The sequence below is a fragment of the Spermophilus citellus genome (genome assembly GCF_964194105.1).
Source record: "Spermophilus citellus genome assembly, chromosome: 7".
Taxonomy (NCBI): Eukaryota; Metazoa; Chordata; class Mammalia; order Rodentia; family Sciuridae; genus Spermophilus; species Spermophilus citellus.
This window is the reverse complement of record NC_138188.1, coordinates 26,219,058-26,241,082: the sequence shown is the minus strand read 5'-3', so window position 1 is coordinate 26,241,082 and position 22,025 is coordinate 26,219,058. Positions and strand designations below refer to the sequence as shown.

General features: G+C 52.7%; 3 protein-coding genes across 5 annotated transcripts; 1 reads left to right on the top strand and 2 right to left on the bottom strand.

The window, feature by feature from the left end:
• Window positions 1-152: 152 nt before the first annotated feature.
• Window positions 153-5,669, top strand: IFRD2 (interferon related developmental regulator 2). The gene is made up of 12 exons (XM_081302764.1): window positions 153-354; window positions 2,965-3,084; window positions 3,172-3,256; window positions 3,361-3,485; window positions 3,570-3,727; window positions 3,891-3,941; window positions 4,026-4,204; window positions 4,294-4,399; window positions 4,485-4,622; window positions 4,711-4,839; window positions 4,918-5,013; window positions 5,147-5,669. Exons 1-12 carry the CDS (start codon window positions 300-302, stop codon window positions 5,225-5,227), a joined length of 1,323 nt encoding a protein of 440 aa, XP_081158890.1. The 5' UTR covers window positions 153-299; the 3' UTR covers window positions 5,228-5,669.
• On the bottom strand, window positions 5,294-10,829 carry LSMEM2 (leucine rich single-pass membrane protein 2). Its single transcript, XM_081302773.1, has 4 exons — window positions 10,686-10,829; window positions 6,799-6,909; window positions 6,532-6,717; window positions 5,294-6,332 (listed from the first exon to the last, which is right to left on the bottom strand). Exons 1-4 carry the CDS (start codon window positions 10,705-10,707, stop codon window positions 6,199-6,201), a joined length of 453 nt encoding a protein of 150 aa, XP_081158899.1. The 5' UTR covers window positions 10,708-10,829; the 3' UTR covers window positions 5,294-6,198.
• Window positions 10,830-11,926: 1,097 nt separating this feature from the next.
• SEMA3B (semaphorin 3B) lies at window positions 11,927-21,300 on the bottom strand. 3 transcript variants are annotated; one of them, XM_081302760.1, is made up of 20 exons: window positions 21,136-21,300; window positions 20,718-20,737; window positions 19,942-20,018; window positions 19,486-19,672; window positions 18,532-18,689; window positions 18,312-18,374; window positions 17,800-17,919; window positions 17,627-17,720; window positions 17,030-17,149; window positions 16,073-16,218; window positions 15,878-15,989; window positions 15,688-15,757; window positions 15,452-15,596; window positions 14,885-15,104; window positions 14,536-14,627; window positions 14,416-14,457; window positions 14,012-14,169; window positions 13,822-13,877; window positions 13,595-13,734; window positions 11,927-13,137 (listed from the first exon to the last, which is right to left on the bottom strand). In XM_081302760.1, the coding sequence occupies exons 4-20, from the start codon at window positions 19,592-19,594 to the stop codon at window positions 12,733-12,735; spliced, it is 2,250 nt and encodes a 749-aa protein (XP_081158886.1). In that variant the 5' UTR covers window positions 19,595-19,672; window positions 19,942-20,018; window positions 20,718-20,737; window positions 21,136-21,300; the 3' UTR covers window positions 11,927-12,732. The 3 variants fall into 3 exon arrangements, with proteins under 3 accessions (XP_081158886.1, XP_081158885.1, XP_081158884.1); XM_081302759.1 differs by lacking the exon at window positions 20,718-20,737 and having other exon boundaries at window positions 21,108-21,300; XM_081302758.1 differs by lacking the exon at window positions 20,718-20,737.
• Between the last annotated feature and the right edge of the window lie 725 nt (window positions 21,301-22,025).

Sequence of the window (22,025 nt, the reverse complement as noted above, 5' to 3'; positions counted from 1 at the left end):
TAACTGCGACTACCGTGGTGCTCTGCTTCTAGACAGCAAGCCCTAACCTGTGCGCGCAGCCCCCTGGGAATAGTAGTTCCGGGGCCGTGGATGTGGGTCTGAACCAGGTGGCCGGGAACTCGCCTTCCCAGCTACCCGTTTGGTAGGGCGGGGCGCCTCGCGAAGATGGTGGCGCGCGCGGCGTGTGGCTCCCGTCGTCTGTCCAAGTCTCAGCACAGCGCACCGGCCAGCATCTCGCTGGTTTGGAGCGCCCGCCCACCTGGTCCCTGACCCCGCGCCCCCCATACCCAGTTCCCAGCATGCCTCGCGCCCGTAAGGGCAACGCGCCCCGCAAGGGCGGCCAGCGCCGTGGAGGTGAGTGGGGGGCTCCAGGCAGCTGCTTAGCAGCGAGCAGAGGCCCCGCGTGGGTCCCCGTCGTGTCCCCGAGGGTCCTGGGAACACCTCTTGATTAGCCTAGCCTCCCTGAACTGTGCCGAGGCCCGCACGTGTCCCAGCAGGCATCGGCCACGTGTGCGCCCAACTTGAGCGCGCTGCCAGCCGCCTGTCGGGATCCCGCGTTCCTAGTGGTGACTCAGCCGGTACCTTTGGACATTAATTTTCCCACTGCCCCTCCACCCCATTTGCCTGCTGGGGTGGATAAACCTACTGGACAGAGAGCGAAGCTAGCCTCCTTGCCAAATCCGTGTCCTTTGGTGGTCTGGACAGGGAAGCTGGCAGACGCCTAACTTGCTCCCCAAACTGAAAGAGGTGAGGTGCGAGTGGGAAACTACAGAATCCGGGTGATTCCTGTCAGGGGACTGGATGAATACCCTAGAGCCTGAGGCAGTCTTAGTTATTGCTTATCAACCAAGAACCTGTCCTGTTGAAGTAAACACATATGTTTGTTCTGATGCGATAGAGTGTCTGACCACCGCCTAATGGGGCTTGGGTGTGGAACACTAAATAGGGTAGTGACAGTTCAAAGGGACTGGTGCTGAAACTTTTTCACGGAGTGGTGTCAGCCCCAGACTGAGGAACTTAGGAAATCACATGCAAAGAGATCCTCTGGGTGAATTCTGAGAAGATGAGAAGAGATAACCATGGAAAGAGAGCAGGTTGTACAGAGATTTGGCAGCTGCGGGGATCATAATACAGTGGAGCAAATGAGAGAAGGCTGGGCTGCTTTTGCAGCTAGGTAGAGAAGAAGTGAGCAGGGGCAGTGTGCCTGCTGGACTTTTTCCTACAGGCAAGGAGTATAAGTAGTTTCTGAGATGTAGGGCCAGCCTTGTCGTCAGAACCTGTCCAGGGCTTTGCCACAGTAGCCACCCTTACCAAAGTAGCACGTAGCCTTGGACAGAACATATATCAGGAAGGCTCTCGATAGAGATTTCCCTGTGTTCTCCTTTTTAAGGGGCCAGTTTCTTCTCTACCAGGGTCAGGAGAACTGTGTTTATCTAAAATCCACCATAGCTGAAGGTCCTGGATGGACCAAAGGAAGCTCAGAAGACAATATACTTGAAGCATGGGATACCCAGCACATTCAATAGAAGCTGGGCTTTTGCCCTCAGAACTCATAGGTGGCTTGATGAATTTGTTGGCCTGCAGCAGAGCCACAACAAACCACTTGTCTTCAGCTGCTCCACCTTAAATGCATTTGCTTCTCTGTTTTGCAGATAGAGAAATGGAGGCTTCAAAGCCAGGGCAACTGACCCATTACAACTCTGTTAAGATATAGAGCTGGGGGTGCTGGGGTTTGTGGCTTAGCAAGGCCCTGGGTTCGATCCTCGGCACCACATGAAAATAAATAAAATAAAGGTATTGAGTCCAACTACAACTAAAAAATAAATACTAAAAAGAAAAGATGTAGAGCTGGGGGCTTGGGTTGTGGCTCAGTGGTAGAGCACTTGCCTGGCAAGTGTAAGGCACTGGGTTTGATTCTCAGCACCTCATAACAATAAATAAACAAAATGAATGTGTTAAAAAACAGAGAAAAAGTTGGCTGGGGCTGTGGCTCAGTGGTAAAGTGCTTGCCTAGCATGCATGAGGCACTGGGTTCAATTCTCAGCACCACATACAAATAAAATAAAGGCCCATTAACAACTGGAAAATATAAAAATATTTAAAATATACAAATATTTTTTTAAAAAGTAGAGCTGGGGACCAAGGGTGTAGTCCAATGATAGGACACTTGCCTAGCAAGTCCAAGGCCCTGGGTTTGCTCCCTAGCTTGGGGGGCAAAAAAGAAGTGAGCTGGAGTTTGAACCCCAGGTCTGCCTAACTATAATCTAAGACCCTGACCTTTGTATTGCCCACTTTAGGGCATAATCCAAGCTGGGCCACAGGCCTAGTTGGACCCATACAACCCCTCCCTTCTACTTCTAGTTTGGCTCCCAGTCTCATCCTTAAAACAGGCTTTGAGGGCTGAGGATGTGGCTCAAGCGGTAGCGCGCTCGCCTGGCATGCGTGCAGCCTGGGTTTGATCCTTAGCACTACATACAAATAAACGTTGTGTCCGCCGAAAACTAAAAAATTAATATTAAAAAATTCTCTCTCTCTCTCTTAAAAAAAAAAAAAAATAGGCTTTGATCTCAGGGAGGCTCTTCCTACCAAGTCTGCCACATTATCCCTAGCTGGGCCTTATTCTTGACACTGTTCAAACGATTGATCTCCTTCCCTTTTTCCTGCTTCTTGGCTCAAGTCTGCTGTTTCAGTTCGTGTACTGCCTGACTCAGTTTTGGCCCCCCTCATCTTTGAGAAGGGGGGCAGCATTCTGTCTTGTTTAGTCATGAGGTTGAGTGAGATATGCCCAACCCTCATTAATGGAAGCAAGCCACTTTTTTTGTTTGTTTGTTTGAGACAGGGTCTTGCTGTTTGCCAAGGCTGCCCTCAAACTTGCAATTCTCCTGCCTCAGCCTCCTGAGTAGTTGGGATTACAGGTGTACACCACTGAACCCCACAAACGTATCCTGTTTTTACTCTCATCAGGTGCCCGGAGCAGTGCCCAAGCTGACTCAGGTTCCAGTGAGGATGAGGCAGCCAGTGAGGCCCGCAGCACCACCAGTGACTGTCCCAGCCTTCTCAGCACCACAGCAGAGGACAGTCTGGGTGAGAGCAGGTGGCAGTTTGATCGGGGCTTGGCTCAGGCTCCACTGGGCGAGGGCAAGAAGTGGTGCTGACCCACTGGCCTTGCAGGGGGGGATGCCGTGGATGAGCAGGGCCAACAGGAAGACCTTGAGGAAAAGCTGAAGGAATATGTGGACTGCCTCACAGACAAGAGGTATTCCTGGCTGCCAGCCAACTCCTACAGTGGGGCCCTGCTCAGCCCATGCCAAATATGACAAAGAGGCTGGCCCCCATGACCCCCCTTCTCTATTTCCCCAGTGCCAAGACCCGGCAAGGAGCTCTAGAGAGCCTGCGCCTGGCCCTGGCCTCCCGCCTACTTCCTGACTTCTTGCTAGAGCGCAGCCTGACACTGACCGATGCCCTGGAAAAGTGCCTCAAGAAAGGTTAGGCCCTTAGGATGCATGGGGAACCTTAACTAGGCAGGAGGTGATCCTTGCTGCCTTGGGCTAACTGAAAGGATCCCACAGGGAAGGGCGAGGAACAGGCCCTGGCTGCTGCTGTCCTAGGCCTGCTGTGTGTGCAGCTGGGCCCTGGACCCAAGGGTGAGGAGCTGTTCCACAGCCTGCAGCCCCTGCTGATCTCTGTGCTTAGTGACAGCACAGCTAGCCCTGCTGCCCGGCTCCACGTGAGTATTCCCAAGCACCAAAGAACCTTTCCTTCACCTTATTCCTAAGTAGAGTGATAGATTTCACCTGTTCAGGCTCCCCTACTCTAAGGGAGTTGAGCCCCACGGCTGGGAAGCTGGGTTCACTCCCTAACCAGGTCTGGCTCTGTCCTCCTCCCAACAGTGTGCTTCTGCTCTCGGCTTGGGTTGCTATGTGGCTGCTGCTGATGTCCAGGTGAGTGGCCTTTGGACACAAGTGGTACCACCTAAACCCATAGGTCTGTCCCTGAGTCCATCCCCTGCCTCCCTGTGCTCCTAGGACCTGGTCTCTTGCCTTGCCTGCTTGGAAGGTGTTTTCAGCCGGTCCTGTGGCACAGGTGGTTCCACAACTCCTGTGGTCCCTGCCAGTCTTCATGGGCTGCTTTGTGCTGCCCTGCAGGCCTGGGCATTGCTGCTTACCATCTGCCCCAGCACCCATATTAGCCACATCCTTAACAGGTAGGGGCAGCTGTCCACTGGGAGTGGGAGGAGATCATGATGGGGCCCCCAACAATGCCCACACGTAGCTTAGCATGCCTCTTCCCTAGGCAGCTGCCCCGGCTGCCCCAGCTCTTGTCCAGTGAAAGTGTGAACCTGCGGATTGCTGCTGGTGAAACCATCGCACTACTCTTTGAGCTCGCCCGGGACCTTGAGGTGTTTACATTAAAAGCCAACACGTGGGGGGGGGGAGAAAAAGCCAATGGAGCTCACAAACCCAATCTCCATCGCCCCCCCACAGGAGGACTTCATTTATGAGGACATGGAGGCACTCTGTGGTACCCTGCGCACTCTGGCCACTGATAGCAACAAGTACCGTGCTAAGGCTGACCGCCGGCGCCAACGCTCTACTTTCCGTGCTGTGCTGAACTTTGTTGAGGTGCGTGTGAGAACGAGTGTGTTCTAGCACGAGTGCATCCCCAGGCATAGCAGCCAAGCCCAGTTGTGTGGGCCCCTCTACCCTGCAGGGCAGTGAATGTGAGGAAGAGACAATCCGCTTTGGACTTGAAGTGCTCTATGTGGACAGCTGGGCTCGGCACCGGATCTATGCTGCCTTCAAGGATGTGCTGGGTTCCGGCATGCACCACCACCTTCAGGTGGGAGGCTACTCAGGGAGGGCTGCCCAGCTTGGCTACTTTGGACTGTCCTGAGTTTATTGCCTTCTTTGTCCCCAGAACAATGAGCTTCTTCGTGACATCTTTGGCCTGGGCCCGGTGCTGGTGCTGGATGCCACTGCCCTGAAGGCCTGCAAAATTTCACGCTTTGAGAAGGTTTGTGCCCTAGGCACCTGTCGTTCCCTCTATTCCTGTTTCCTGGGGGCCTGGAGCTCAGCAAGGGCTGCCAGAGGAGCCTGGGCTTTTCCTTTCCTGGCTCACCACGTCACTCTCTTTGCCCCTACCCCAGCACCTGTACAATGCTGCCGCCTTCAAAGCCCGGACCAAGGCTCGCAGCCGTGTAAGGGACAAGCGGGCAGACATCCTGTGAGGCAGACCAGCTGAAGAGAAGACTACCCTCATTGTTGCCCATATTTTTAACAGAAGAGAGTGCAAGAACTGGTCTCTGCCAGTGATTGTCACTTTATTTTTTTAATGGCAAAACCAAAAACAGATATAGGGTGGATGGGTGAAGGGTCAGGACTTTTGGGACCCTGGCCTTTGTCCCTGCACTCAACCCTATGGCCTCTTCCTGCCCTTTCTCAGGTGAGGCCAAATGTGTGCCTCTCCCAGGGTAGTCAGTAGGGAAGCTATCCCTCCCTTTCCTTTTTTTTAGGCCTTGTTCCCCTGGGGTGACACACTTTCTTTGGGGGACTGGCATCTGGACAAATGCCATCATAGTAGGTGTGGAAGCAAAGCGACCTGGAATGGATTTGTGCAGATTTTTAAAGATTATATAAGAGATAATTAAACAGAATGCTCAGCTTCTTGTGGCCTTGACTCCTAGGTATTTCGGCCCGCTCTCCCTCCCCATCCACCATCCCAAATTTGGGCCAGCTGGGTCTCCCCCATCTCACCTTTGCCCTCCATGGCAGTCTCTCCTCAAGTGGGGCTCCCTTACCTCAACTCAGAACCCAGCCTGTCCTTGAGAACTGAGGCTGGACCCCCACTGGGAGGCCTGGCAATCACTGCAATGGGGGCAGCTATTTCTAGACTTCTGAACCTTCTATCTAGGGGAAGCCAGAGGGTGCTGACAGGCCACAGAAGAAGCCAGGAGGCTGGTGCCCTGTCGTGACCTTGAGCCACCCAAAGCAGGTCCTTGGCATCAGAAAGCTTAGCTTTATCTAGACCTGGCCTGAAGAGGTCAGGAGAAGGAGGCAGGCAGCTGTAGAGTCACATCAGGCTCTTTTACAAAAATTTCACCAAGGAAGTAGTGTAGACCAGCACTGGGAGAGGAGAGGCCTGCCCATGGCTGCTTTATTCCCCCACATAGAACCCCAGACCATGAGTTCAAGTGGTATCTCAGCTGGGTGTTCGGGCTTCACTGGAGTTCAGCCTCCTCAGCTGGCTGAGACTGGCTAAGCGGAGTTTGAGCAGAGTCTCCTCCTGTGTTCGAAGTGTGTGTGCTAGGACCCGCAGGGATTCACTCTGCAACACTGGAAATGTACAGGCATTTGTGGAACCTGTCAGACCACGTTGCTACCCCACACCTCCCCCAATCAGCCCAGCATCAGGGAGTTCCCATTGACCCCTGACCACCCTTCATTGCTGCAGCATCTGCAGTTGCTCTTTCCAAAGAGCCACCCAATGCCCACTGCCTTGCCCTCAGTTCCCACCAGCTCTGTCCATCCCTACCACTCAGGTAGACAGCCAAGATTGCAAGCGCCAGGCAGGTGAGCACCAGCAGTGCCAGCAGTAATAGGAATCCCCCACGGTCACACACTGGGCTGCAGCCAGCCTGGGTACACAGTGATGGCGGCAAGACACCTAGCAGCTCATCCCACTGCCGTGCCTCTTCAGCCAAATAGGGACGAAGGGATCCTATGGGGAGGATGAGATATTAGGAGGGCAATTTCCTCTCCTCCCCCAGTACATCCATCTCTCACCCCTGCCCCTACCTACCTCCACTGTGCAGGTCACTGATGGACTCCACTCTGTGCAGATGCACCTCCTGCACATGGTTGGGGTCCAGTGGCCCCCTGCTCCTCTGGCTGTGCATTGATGCCACAGTGTCTGCAGGGAAGTGAGTCTGATTCAGCCAGACAGGTCACTTCTTCCCTTCTCCCAGATAGCCCTCAAGAAGCAGGGACTTGGGAAGGATGGAGACAATGGGAATTTGCTCCAAATCCCCTACAACTTCAGGAATGACCTTGGTTCAGATCCAGAACAACCTCAGCTACTTACTTGTACAGTAGCAGGTACACTCAACTTGCTACCATGTATCATTCCAAGCACCTGGAGGGACTTTCAGCTACTTATCTGCCTGCTCATTTCTTTTTTTGTTTGTTTTTTGATGGTACTGGGGATTGAACCCAGAGCGTTTTGCATGTGAGGCAAGCACTTTACCAACTGAGTTATATTCCCCAGCCCCCTGCCTGCTCATTTCTAGCAAATAGTTATTCAGCCTTGCAGGACTAAGTCCACAGTACACACAGTTCAGTCCTCTTCTGTTTATCAAAGACCTGAAGACCTGTGAATTAGTCATCTGTCCAGACCTGGTGCTCTGTGCCTTCTGGGCAGCAAACAGCCCCATTCAAGACCTCATGGAAACTGGATGTGATGGCACAGGTTTGTAATACCTGAAACTCAGGAGATAGAGGCAAGTGACTGCAAGTTCAAAGCCAGTCTCAGGGAGTCCTGGTCCAAACACATTGTGGAACCTTTTCTTCCCAGCCTTGCTTCTGTGTTCTTTAACAAACTGAGTGTGATTCTGCTGTTCTGCAAAACCTGCTGTTTTCACTCAACATCACTGAGACTTCTCTATTAAAACACTTTCTCATGTCTCTGCAGGCATGAGACTGCCTGGGCATTTAGGTTATTTCTGAGATCCTTTGGAAGTTAACAGCCCCCAGACATCCATCATTGAGTATGAAAATTTCCCCCAATTTCTTGGTAGTCTTTTTTTTTTTAACCTTTATTTTATTTATTTATTTATTTATTTATTTATTTATTGTGGAGCTGAGGATTGAATCCAGTGCCTTGCACACGCTAGGCAAACGCTGTGCCACTGAGCCACAACCCCATCCCTTCTTGGTAGTCTTTAATGACAATTCCCAGAAGAGAAAATTTGGATCCAAGAAGGAAAGGCTTTTTTGGTTTGGTTTGGTTTGGTTTGGTTTTGCTGTTATTTTCCAGTACTGAGTGTTGAACCCAAGGTCTCACACTGCTAGGCAAGTGCTTTAGCACTGAGTACTTGCCCCCACCCCATTTTGTTTTATTTATTTTATTTTTTAATTGTAGACGGACACAGTATCTTTTTTTTTAAGAGAGAAAATTTGTTTACTATTTATTTTATAGTTTTCAGTGGACACAACATCTTTATTTTTTATTTTTATGTAGTGTTGAGGATCGAACCCAGTGCCCCGCGCACGCCAGGTGAGCGCGCTACTGCTTGAGCCACATTCCCAGCCCACAATATCTTTTTTTATTAATTTTTTTTATGTGGTGCTGAGGGTCCAACCCAGTGCCTCATGCATGTGAGCCAAGTGCTCAACCACTGAACTACAACCCTAGCACTTTTTTTTTCTTTTGATTGAACCCAGGGATGCTTAACCACTGAGCTGCATCCCCAGTCCTTTTTATTTTTTATTTTGAGACGGGGTCTTGCCAGGTTAACTCGGGGCCTTACTAAATTGCTGAGACTGACTTTCAACTTTTAGTCCCCCTGCCTCAGCCTCCCAAGCCTCTGAGATTATAGGCATGTGCCATAACGCCCAGCCTTTTTTTTTTTTTTTTTTTTGGTTGGGAGTGGGGGAAAGGTCTCACTGTGTCACCCAGGTGGGCCTCAAACTTGCCATCTTCCTGCCTCAGCCTCCAGAGAAATCTGGTATTACAGGCATGGGCTACCATTTCTAGTAGGTATTTCATTTCTCAGCTATCATCAAATTTCCTCCAGAAGGTGTGTCTGCAGCCCCAACATCTCCAACATTAGGCATCCCCACTAGGGGGAAAAAAAGTTTATATGCACACAGTTGAATAGTATTTGTAATATGAGAGATAAGCAATTACCTTTATTTACTATTTCTTTTATGGGTATGGAGATCAAACCCATATCCTTAATGTATGCTAGGTAAGTGCTATATCACTAAGCTACAACCTCAGCCTTGAGAAGTTGTCTTTTTTAATTTATTTGATGGGGTTTCTTGCTGGCCTCATACTCCTGGACTCTAGTGATCCTCTTCCCTCAGCCTCCCATGTACCATCAAAGTTTTGTTTTTTTTTTTTTTTTGTATTGTGGTACTAGATATTGAACCCAGGGGTACGCTACTGCTGAATTATACTCCCAGTCCTTTTTATATTTTACTTTTAGACAGGGTCTAAGTTGCCCAGGCTGACCTTGAACTTGCAGTCCTCCTGTCTTAGCCTCCTGAGTCACTGAGATTACAGGTGTATCCCTTGTACCTGGGCCATCAAAGTATTTTATGATTTCTAGATATGTAAAATATATATAGTATATATATGGGACTTGAACCCATGTACGCTCTACCACTGAGCAAAATCCCCAGCCCTATTATTTATTTATTTACTTATTGGTTCTGGGGATGGAACCCAGAGGCACTTTACCACTAAGCTACAACTCCAACTCAATTTTGAGACAGTCTCACTAAGATGCCCAGGTTGGCCTCAAACTTGTAATCCTCCTGCCTCAGCCTCTGAAGTTGCAACCATGTCCAGATAATCATATTTTCTTCTGGTGTTCTTTGACTTGATTTTTTAAAATCTTGGCCCCATGAGAGCTCCAGATACCCATCTAAAAGTTGGATCAGGGAAGGGGGGCTTTAGAAGGATTCTTCCTGTTAGAGAAAATGGTGGCTTTGGACTCTCTGGGTCTATCACTCTCAGGTCAATAACTCAACTTTCATATTTGCTTGAAGCTGTCCCTTAACATGCTCAAAAGCAAGACAAACAAAAACAGATGCTTCCAGACCTCAAGTCTGGGTGATAGTTTGAAGGTCAAGTACCCTCTTTATACTTAGTGTGCTTTTCCCTAATTTAAATTGAACACGGATTCTGTTTGTTACAAAAAAAAATAAAAAACAGTAAATGTTATTGTTAAGATCTGCCCTCTCCCCAAAGATGAACATTTCCTCTTACCTGAGTTCAAGCCACTCCCCTGTAGTATAAAATGTTGGAAATGTGATGAGAGAGCCAGTCACCTTGACCAAGCTGGGTTGTGGGCTATCGCCTAGAACCATAGTCCTGTGATATGGCCAGCCTTCAAATGCAGCTTCCTAGATTCCTGTTGCTATGGCTCCTCTGAGCCTCAGGACTTCTTTTATTAGTAAAGCAGTTACATGAATGGCCACCAAGCTCTTGAACAGCTGAGTCAGTCTGTCCAGACTGAGGGACCTCAGCCCTTAGTCAGTTGGGGAATAGTCCTAAATTAGGGGAAGCCATAGGCCTATCTACTGCTCTGTCCCTAGGCAGTGCCCAAATGGGCCTACCCTCCAGTCCCAGTTTTCTCCCTGAAAGAATAGCTGCACTGGCCAGGCAGCTGTCCGGATACCCACACCCACTAAGAGTGGCCTGTAGTTGACCCACTCCTAGTGGGTAGCTTTCCCCAGTCCTTCCATGCAGGGAAAACTGAGATAGGGCCTACTGTGGGAAAGGGTTCTAGGCATGGAAGGCTCTTCATCCATGCATGGGATAGGTCCTTTTACCAGAGCTGGGACATGAAAATTGATGACTAGTCAAACAATGAGATCAGTGGGACAGAGGGTGAGTCTCTCCGTGGTTCACAGGGTAACAGGACTGGGGCCTTGCCCTCCCTCATGATCACCCTCTCCTACCTTCTTGAGTCCTCTCAGGCATGGCAAGTGGTAGTCAGGGGGCCAATGAGGGTGCCCAGTAGCAGGGCTGGACAAAGCAGCAGCAGCAGCTTCTCTGGGAGCCTGGGGAAGGCCTGGCCACTTTCCAATCTAGGCTTAAAATAGGCCTGAGCTCAGCCAGCTGGGCTATATTTAGAGGGGGCAGCTCTTAGCCATCAGAAGGGGCGGAGTGACCCACATGGGTCAGCCTAGACTATCTACCTGGTGATAGAGCTCAGCCAAGAGCTTCCACTAGTACATAGGTCCAGCAGCCTTCTCAGGGAACTATATCACTTCTATATGTACACAGGCCTTGGGGCCTTCATCCAGAATAGCCATCACAGGCTCAGTCAGTAGCATGGCAGCCATGACATAAAAGGAGACACTGTGCAACTCTATTCAGGCCTCACCTCTGTAGATCTTTACCCACAGCCTGGCCATCACCTTCCTGCAAACGTGAGACAAACACCCACCACTGGGTGACATGATAGTACTAGAGATTGTGGATGTTGGACAACTGAAACCCAGTGCCATAAAGGTGCACACATAACACGTATGGTAGCCAGTGGACAGAACTGGATTGGAGATCAGAACTTCCACTACTACTCTTACAACCTTATGTAAAGGATCATCTTTCTCTGGCCTCTGATTTCTTGACAGAACAATGATTCCTCTCTGGCAGTCATCAAGGACATACATACAATCATGTATCTGAAGCACTTACCCTGGAGCACAGTTTTGGTTCTCCCTGTCCTCTCAGCAGGGCTCACATGGATCATGTGAAGATCCATAGTGCTGCTTACCCTTGAAGTAGAAGGGTGACTTCCAGCCCTCCCTCTATGAGAGGATCCCTGGGCCCCTCCTACCCAACTGAGTGAAGACTATGGGTTCTACCACCCAAAACATCCCCAATCCATCATTACATGGTATCAACTGGCCTCCATGCTGCTCCTCAAATTTGGTAATCTCCCTCAGGACTTTGCACTGGCTGTTTCCTCCTGGAATGCTCTGCCCCAAAATATTCCTATTGCTGTTTACTTCCTGTCTTTCATCTCAAATGTCACCGTTTTAGTGAGGCCTTCTGCTCACATTCCTTTTCCCATCACCAGTTGTATTTTCTTTTCTTTTTTTTTTTTTTTTTTTTTTTTGGAGAGGTGGTGGGGTGGGGAGGGGGACCAGGGATTAAACTCAGGGGCATTCAACTACTGAGACACATCCCCAGCCCTATTTTTTGTATTTTATTTAGAGACAAGGTCTCACTGAGTTGTTTAGTGCCTCCCTTTTACTGAGGCTGGCTTTGAACTCTCTATCCTCCTGCCTCAGCCTCCGGAGCCGCAGGCATTACAGACATGCGCCACCTGACCCGGCACCAGTTGTTTTTTCTTCAGAGCATTTAGCTCACAGATTATATTATGCAGAATGTACCATGTATGCGTGTCCCCAAAGGCCCCACGGAACTTGCTCAGTCACTTTAACAACATTATTAATCCTCACCTGGACAATCTTGGACAGAAGAAACTCAGACCTTTATACTGCGAGAAAGATGCCCAATAACACAGAGTAAGATCTACGACTAGTGGTCATCTCTGGGGCTATTCCAGCTTTGGTTGATAATGTGTTTATTGCATTACTTTAGTACAGTCGTCCTGCCTCACCCCGCTCCCAACAGCCCAGCCTATTCACAGCTTTCTGCTCACTGCCCAAGGGAGGGGAATCCCTCTGCCAAGGTGGGCATCCAGAACACCTCCCTGATTCTGCTCCTTGATCTGGAGCCCTGCTTCTCGGTACCTTCCCTCTGGGCTAGATCCTGCACCAGGCCTGGGCCGCCCTTCCGGGGCTACATTCAAGGGTTATCCTGTTAATAAATAAGCCGGAGCGGCTGCCCTTCTACCAGGGCCTGTCGGTTGCTGTCTCCATCGGCCCGGGGACCTCTGTGCTCCCGGTCTCAACCCATCTGTCTTCCTGGGGTCTGTCTGCCCCTCTTCCCGCTGTCATCTCCTGCCTGATCCCTGGCGTGGGGACGGCCCAGTCACCAGTGTGCTGCGCTACGCGGGCCCCTCTCAGCACGAGGCTCAGAGGCATGAGTCCGCCTGTTGCGGCCCTTCCTGCGTGACTCCAGGGCCGGCGGGCGCGGCACTGGCTGCGGGCGGCACATGCGCAGGAAGTTCGCGCCTCCACCGCCACCTGGCTCCACCAGCTGTAGAAAGTCCCGGTACCAGAGTTTAGGACCCAGCGGCGCAAGAGGCGAAGCCTCTTCGACCCGCGCCAGCCTTTCAGCCTGCGCAGCACTCAGCACATGCAGCATCAGGCGACGCAGTGGCTGTGAAAAACCCTGCTCCACTGCTACACATAGGTACACGCCTGAGTCCTGGCGCCGCACGCTGCGCAGCAGCAGCCCCCGCGCGGTGCGCTCTGCGCGCTCCTCCACTAGCACCTGTTGGGAGAGGGGCAGCGTGAGGCTGCAGCTTTGGGGCCAGGAACTGAAACAAAAGGTCATTGGGAACCCAGGAGAAGCGGAAAAGGAGCACCTTCAGCTGCACGTTTGAAGGTGGGGTGAGGGGGTCTTCAGATTAAGTTCTGAACAGGGCGGGGTTCACCTGAATATGGGGGCGGGCCAGGGACCTAAATGGGCGGATCGAGGACGGGCCCTTCTCCAGAGGATAGCTGGGTGGGTCAGGATACCGTGGGGCTTTACCGGGATACAAAGTGCAGGTAAGAGACCAAACATGACCGGGTGGGTAAGGGGTGTAGTTGGGAGGGGACTCATTAGCCTGGAGCTTACCTATATGTGGAATATAGGCCAAGGGCCTCCTTGGGCAGAGCGGGACCTCTCCTTAGGGATGTAGAAGGCGGGAAAGGGGCCAGCTTGCGAATAGAGGAGCGAGGCTCACCTGGGTATGGGATGCCTCCCCTGCATGCTGGAAGGTCCACTCCAGGTGAGCCTGCAGCGAGCGAGGCTCACACTCTAGAAAGGCGCTGCCGCCCTCAACGCCGAAGACCTTCCGCTCCAACAGCGCTGGACGGGACGAATCTGGAAACCAGGAGAATGTTAAACTCAAGGAGGGTAGGGTGGGCTTGAGCATTTTCAGAGGGTTGTGGAGGCAGATGGAACACTCACCCCCCGAGCATAACATGCTGGGGTCGCCATTCCTTATGTCTTGCCGCCGGAACCGTCTGAGGGGAACATTGGAGCCTCCATGAGCCCTTCTTTTTCCAGCCAGGGTCAGCCAAAGACCCTTTGTTTTTCCCTCCCTGCGGCTGGATCCCGACCTGGACACGAACCCGGACCCGACCCCGAGCTTGCTCACCTCTTGGCACTAGGCTGGAAGCGTGTGCAGGTGGCCCCGTCCCATGCGCAGTAGGGATCACGCGCCAAACAGCATTCAGCACAGGCGCGGCCGAGGGCAGCGCAGCGGTGCAAGGAGATCTGGGCCACTGCGCTCCGCGAAGCTATGTACAGCTGGTGCTAAAGGGTATGAGGGGCTCCGGGCTGACCAAGGTCGGTCGGTCCCGCATCTGCCTCCCATCAGTCAGAGATCCCGAGCCCCACTTGACAGATAGGAACACTGAGGTTCACTTAGGTCATATAGTCTTGCAAAGGCAGAGACTACTCAAACACCAGCTGAGAAACTACCAAAAGGGGCAAAATGGCTGGGCCTTGGGGCATAAGCTTAGGATGTCCCATGTCCCACCCACCCTTTTGGTCACTCACCCTCTTGGAGGAGATTTGCATGCTGGTGACAGCAACAGAATCCTGAGAGGGAGGAGGGACACCAGGATTAAGGCTTAGTGGGTGGGTAAAGGGGATGGGCGATTGGGGTCAGTGCCTCACCTCAAATACATGCAGTTCCTCCAGGAGCAGCCCCTCAGAGCTAGGCTGGCTACCCTTGGGGACTGAGATCACCTTCAGCACTGTGCCCACATCTGCAGGAATGAGAAGGGGGTGGAGGTGGCTACTGGTTTTCCCTGATAACCAGGACTGGGGTTTTCTGCCTTAGAGGTCCCACCATCAGCATAATTGGGTCATGAGGTGAAAAGTAGATTGGGACAATCAGGGTAGCATCCAGAAAGTGGAGCCACAGGCCAGGCAAAGAGGTGGAGATGAACACGAAAAGCTTCTACTACCAGGCCAAAGAGCCTGTATGAAGTCCTGTGGGTCAGTCACTGTGGCAGGACCTGACCTGTGCCAATGAAGAGGACGTCATAGTGTCCATCAGCAGCTGCTACACGATCTGCAGCGATTTGGGTGAAGGTGTACCCAGCACCCACTTGTAGGAATAGAGGGCGCCCCCCCATGGGCAGCACCGAGTTGTACATGAGAGGGTGGTTCCGAGCAAACTGGATGACATCATCAGGGAAGTCCTTGGTAGAGCTGAAGGTGCCAAAGGTCTTGCTGGGGCACTGGGGAGGGAGGAAAGAAGGCACAACAGGGTTATAGGCACGGGTGTTTGGTGGGCAGCCCTCCACTCCAGACCTCTGGGAATATGGAAGAGAGAAGGGCACTTCCAAATGGAAGAGCACTGCCCTGGGGATTTGAGCCTTACCCTGGGAAGGCTAGATTGAGCTGAGTCTGAAAGGGGAGATGTGGCATTCCTCTGACGATCCGGGTCTGATAATAATGACCTTTTCCCACCCATAACAAAAGGAAGAAACCACATTCACCAAGAAGACCCCAGGACAACTTCTGTACCCTTGAGTACTCTTGAGGCTTTGAAGTGGGTTATGGCAGGAATACCCTAGCTACATACCATGCCAGGCCGTGGGTAAGGGACACGACCCTGATAGGACACCCACTGGTGTGTGGGCCCCTCCTTGTGTGCAAAAGGTCCCAGGAAGGCCCTGCGAACATCGTTCATGCTATACACACACACGGCAGAGCCCTGGAAGATGCCACTGCAGACAATGACAAGAGAAGAGTGAGGGGCCCCAGTGAGCCCAGCAGGCCTGAAAGAGAAGAGGGTGTCCCCTCCCTCTTATCCCTCACCTGGAACTGGAGAAGACAGCATAGAGCAGTGGAGTCCTGCGGTCCCGTGAAGACAGCAAGAACACGTCCTCTGTATAGAAAGGGTCTACTTGGAGAAGGGTGCACAGCCAGCCTCTCTGGCCCAGTTAGGTTCCTGGAATCTGCACCCCTGAGCCTTTCCCCTATCATAGCTCCCACTCAAAGCACGTACGAAGCTGGTCGAAGTGGGTGTCGCCCTCAACCCCTGGCACTGAGCACACCAGCCGCGCCTTCAGGAACGTTGTCCACTTGTTGACCAAGCTGCGCTGGCCACCCACATCGTTCTGCCAGGAGAATCTCAAGGTATAAGAGTGGGGCAAAGGGGCAGGGTCAAGGTTGCTCCGGGAGTGGCCCAGGGATTCCTCACCCTGCAGATCTGACCAACGCGAGACACAGTCAGGCGTCCCACTGCAGGTGCTGCCTCCACGGCCGACTCACGGAAGAAGAAGTAGATTTTGTCATCGTCAGGGTTCTCACTCTCCGGGATCCAGAAGACCTTGATAAACTTGGGTTCTAGCCGCAATGGGAGGCATAATGTTGGGGGCACGCCAATTCACTACCTGCCCCCTCTGCTCAGCCAGCAGCTACACCAACAGTAAGTAGCTTCTGACCACCCAGCTTCCAGGATCTGTGATGCAAGGAACGGCCACAAGGGGGCAGCAGAGTCCGTGGCTGCCTGAGCCCGCCGGCAGGGAAGAAATCCTTGGGACCTCAAATGGAGCCCCTCAGAGTTCCCCAGGCACGCAGGAAAGGAGGAAGAGGAGATGGAGAATCTGGTTTCATCTTGGCTACTGAACCTTTCTCAGGACCAGATCAGATGCTCCCCACTCCTGCTGCACCCCATGCTCTTAAAATAAACTATTCCATCCCTTGACAGTTTCCATCCTTTATCATTGCTATGGCCACCAGCCTGTTTCTTGTTTCTGCCTCAGGGCCTTTGTACTAGTTGCTCTCTCCACCTGGAATGCTCTTCTCTCAATTCTCTTGGCCGGCTTTCTTGCACTTTGAGAATTAATTTATACCTTCCCTCGGCAAGGTGGCTTCCTTTCCCCAACCCAGTATCCTTTTCCCTTCTCCATTTTCTCATCTACCTCACTGCTGCTGGAATTTATCATGTATTTGTTCTGAGATCTGTGAACTCAAAGAAAGTATGGGCCACACCTATCTTATTTGCCCCTGTCACCAGTATCTGGCATGGGACTTGATTATGGTAAATACTTGTTGAGACTTCACTGTGCCCATTGCTCACTTATTTTAGCCTTCCTTGGGACCTGCCCTGTGACAGGAAGGCAGCCCCTGCCCACTAGCCCCACCAGCCTCTCACCGTTGAGCCAGCGGGAATCATGTGGCTCTGTTCGGAGACTCGGACGCTGGCCCAGGCTGCGAAAGATGGTAAAGTCCCGGCCCATGAGATCTGCTGCCACCCCTGAATACAACTCCTCCCCTGTAGATAGGGCAAGAGCTGCTCAGCCAAGATGAAGGCTTTGGGGATAGGAGGTTCTGGGGAGCTGTAGGGGCTGTCACTCCAGGAGGCTATGGGAGAATTCCTGGGATTCTCAGGAGGCATTAGAACCTGTGAGGTTCTAGAATTTTTTTTTTTTTTTTTGTTCTGTGGATTTAGCCCAGGAGCACTTGACCATTAAGCCTCATAATTGGGTCATGAGGTGAAAAGTAGATTGGGACAATCAGGGTAGGCAGAAAAGGGGTCCAGTGTGTATAGTGTGTGTGTGTGTGTGTGTGTGTGTGTGTGTGTGTGTTTCAGACAGGGTCTCACTAAGATGCTTAGGGGCTTGCTAAGTTGCCAAGGCTGGCCTTGAACTGTGTCAGCCTCCCCTGCCACTGGGATTATAGGTGCCCAGCAGGTCCTAGAGTTTCTGAGGGGTTGTAGAAGTTCTGTTGGGGTCCCAACCTTTGGACTCACCCACCAGCACGGAGGCAGCTCGATGCTTGGGGTCATATGGACTCTTCCCCTTGCCATCCTCAAGCCTTCTCAAGTCCAGCCGGAGCACAGGTTCCTGAGAAGCAGTGGGAGTTATTACTGCTAAACCTTTCTTCCCACTCTCAACCTCCCCCAGTGCCCAGATCTGATCTTACCTCCTGCTGGTGGCCCACCTCCACAAATGCACAGGTTGGGTGGAAGGCCCCTGTGCCACATGCCAGCAAGTGGGTATGGTTATAGACGTGCAGCAACTTCACGAAGTTCATGCACTCAGTCTAGTGGGCAGGCAGGGTGAGAGGCAGTGAGGGAGGTGGTCTTAAGGGATCCCAGTTCACCAGGGGGGTCCTCACCCCTTTCTTTCTTCTGTATCAGTTCAGGCAAGGGGCAACAGACAGAGTGTCCTTGATAACCAGCCCAGCCCAGCCCAGCCCTGACATGGTGGTTACATGGAGAAGTATAGACCTGCACAGCCCCCCATGATTCAGAAGCCCCCAAGAAGAATCACATGAGCCTCCACCCTGACTCACCACCTCCAGATCTCAGCCACTTTGACCTCCCTGCCCTCACCCCAGTCAGAACAGGCAGGCCTCTGTCTTAGCACTGCCCTGTCTCTGGGGTGTGGGGCCAGCTCTCCCCACTCCCACCGCAGATAGCCAGCAACACTCACACCAATGTCCTTTCCTGCCCAGTTGCACTCCTCTCTCCATTCCACAGGGGCCGGCCAGGCCAGCTATAAGGAGGAGGGGGGAATGGAGAACACAGGTCAGAGATAGTCTCTATCCTGGCCGTCTCTCCAATTAGGGATCCCATCCCTTTTCTGTAGGCAGTGTGGAAGAGGGTCTTAGGGCTTTTGCCCTGGGCAGTGCTGGGGTTAGGGTCCCTGGCACCTTCTTGGCCCTCTTGCTGATGTTGTCCAGGCTGAGGGAGGCCACATGGTTTTCGGCACCCACAAACAGGCGTCCTCGCTCCTCATCTACCAGCAAGGCTTCATAGCAGCAGGTCCGCTCCAGCCTGAAGGTCCGGAGACCATGCCAGGACTGGAGTTCTGCAGGAGGGGGTACACCACTGAGGACTCTCATGCCATACCTCCCCCAAAGCTTCCCCAGGCCCTGCTTGGTTGTTTCTCTATGGACTAAGGTTTTACATGTGACCTAGCCCACACACCTGTGCGCTTACATATGTGTGAAATTACACTCGTGAAGACAAGCCCACCCAGGTGCATGTGTGGAGCTACAGGGTGGGCGGTGCAGCCCCCAGGAAGAGGAAAACAGGTTGAGAAAAGCATGTTCAGACACGTGGTGGTGTCTCTGGGTGAGCGCACTGGGAGGCCAGGCTTGTGGACGCCAGGGTTCTGGGGGGAAGCCAGGCATGTAGGGACAGCCAGAACCCCAACCCCAAAAAGTCAGGCTGAGGATTCCTTCCCTGTCGTCATCACATCACCAACCCGAGCTCAGCAGAACTGCCTACCTGATGCCATTGCCTAGTAACCACACCTCCGTGTAGGGGTGTGAGAATGGGGCTCTAGTGGCCCCAAACCTTGACTTCCCTATTTCTCTTCAGAAGAAATATGGCCTGCTTGGGGTAGGGGATGAGACAGATACAAGGTCTGTTGCTATGGGGACAAGAGGGGTCGTCCTGGGAAAGCATGAAGAGAATGTGGGCAGAGAGGTTGGGGAACTGAGGCCAGGACAGGGTTAAATGAAGATGGCCTGAGAATGACCCCGGGTCTGGTGATAGGCACACCCATGGGGCAACAGTCAACACAGAGACCCACTATACACACTGGGCCCCTTTTCTGCCTACCCCCAAGCTGGGCCCTGCTACCTGCCAGGTGCACCTACCTTGAAAGGAGAGCCGAAGACGTGGGGGGCTGGGGGCGGCACCCCCCAGCCCCGCTGCCCAGAGCAGGGCCAGGCCAGGGATCATGGCGGCGGCCTCTGTCCGCCCCATGCTGGCAGCTCAGGGCACTCAGGGTTCAGCAGGCGTGTGTGGAGGAGCCTTGAGCTGCCCTGGACTCTGCCCCAGGATCTGGAAGAGAAGGAGTCGGCAGCACAGCAAGCAGTTAGGGCTGGAGGCTGGGGGGAGTCCCCAGGGATCAGATTACAGCCCCTGGGGAAAGAGGCTGGGGGGTCGCATTCCGCTTCTGAGCTGAGCCCTCCCTTCCTAGGGTGCCCTGCCTGGCCACAATCACAGACACACCCACGCTGGGCACACCCTCAGGGTCACCCTGCAATGGCAGGCACCCGCCCCACCACGTCACCCTCCTCAGTAACCTCCCCTCCTATATGTGCACTCACAGACATTAATTCACAAACACTGTGCACCACTTCATGCCAGCCTGGGACCAGGATACTGGGAGACACCAACAAGGCCCCTGTGTGTTAGAGGCAGAATGCCAACAAGGAGTCAGATCCTGTGGTCGTTTCAGAGGGTGCCAAGTACAATGAGCAAAACAAGCCGATTAAGAGAGTGAAAGTGACAAGAGGGATTCAGGCCTCTGGAGGTGGATGTGTACTCACAGACCATAGAGAAAACAGAGGTATTTGGGGGCTAGAGCCAAGATTGTGTGTGCCTGTGAATGTGAATGTGTACCAAGGGTACCTTTGTGAATGTGCACATGTGTATAGTGTGTGTGTGTGCATGTGTGCACAAATACAGTATGTTGTATCACTCATGTAGTTATGGGTCGAGTGTGCAAATGTGTGTATGCGTATCTGTGTGTCACTGTATGCACATCTATGCAATGTGTGTGTGATGTGTGCACGTTTTATGCACGTGTCACATTTGTGCATGTGCAAGTATATATACACACACACAATTATATGTGTGACTCAGTGGGCATGCAAGTGAGCAAATACAAGTGCAGCATCAATCACTCCCTTCGACTCTGAGATACCAGTGAAACCCATTCCTCAGAGCAAGATGTGCTGCCCAGGAGAGCCAGAGCCTGGGTCTTTGCAATGGGCAAGCAAGCATCTCAGCTTCAACTAGGGACTGCCCCATGCCAGACCCAGCAACCCCAGCTTGGCTTGGCTGCTCCCTCTGCACTCCAAAGGGTATAAGGATTACTCACAAAGATTCTCTGAAGTCAGCCTTTGGACCCAAGGGGTATGGGGAACAGGGTATCAGCTTTTCACCCTCAATCCCAGGCTCCCGATGGGGCTGTCCTTCCCTCTCAGAGCCTCCACATTCCCCCTGAGCCCCTCAAGTTTACCCCCTCTTTGAGCCCCTCCACTGAACCAGAGACCTTCCTCAGATGAGGCAAGGCTCTGGTTGCTACCCCCACCTTACTTCCCAGGAGCTAACTGGGCAGGTTCTGGGCACAGGACCCCTAGGGGTGGGGCATAGTCCCAGGGTGAAATTCAGGAATGGAAGCAGGTGCTGGGGCAGGTCTCAGGCCCCTCCAACCACACCCCTGCCCCACTCCCCAGCTCCTGGACCCTTCACAAGCCAGGACCCCCACCTCCCTCCTTTCATCTGCTGACACTTGCCGCTGCCTCTTCTCCGGTTCTAGAGGTCTTCAAAGCCAACACCTGCTACCTTCCATACTCCACCAAGAACTCAGCAAAGACACCTCACCACCCTAGTCTCTTCTCACTCTGGGGAAGGGAAGAAGGCTAGGGGTTGCAGGGCACCCTCTGACGGCTCCTTTAAGGAGTAGCCCCCGCCCCCACCAGGCCAGCCACCGCCCCATAGCCGTAAAGTTTTCAGGACTGCAGGGCGGATCGGGTGACTGGGCAGGCAGCCGGGACCAGCAGCGGCAGGCCAGAATGGAATGGGCACAGGGAAGGGTGGGTAGGGATGACCCCTTCTCTGTTGGGCCTTAAGGCAAAGTGTATCCCAGATGACACCAGAAGGCTGGTGGCCAATCAAGGCAAAAGAAGAAGCAACAGAGAACTCCCCCCACACACCAGCTTCACGCAGTTCTGTGCAGCAGGCAGGGGCAGGGACAGTTCTCCGCTTCCTCACCTGTTCTCCACAGCTGGGGTACTTGAAGGGATAATGGCAAACTGAGCAGCTGCCTTAGCTCCCAGGAGCCTATTGGGTTGGGAGGGCTAAAGGTCAGGGGTTCTCAACTGGAGATCTGATAAGTCTCTTAAACCTCAGCCCCAGAACTTCCTCACCAAATGGACCACCTAATACTTCAAATGGCTGGCCCACAGTGGCTGCAATGATAACCAGGCAAGGGTGTGTGTGTGTGTGTGCGCGCGCGCGTTTAGAGCTGGAGAGGAGCACAGGAGTACTGGAGGTCCAGTGAATCTTACTTTCGCACTATGAGGTGTGGGCCCATACTGAGACCCCCATCTTGACCAGTGGTCCTACATCAGTGCTGGGTCCTACATCAATGCTCCCTAACTCCAGCCTCTCTTCCTAGATAGGA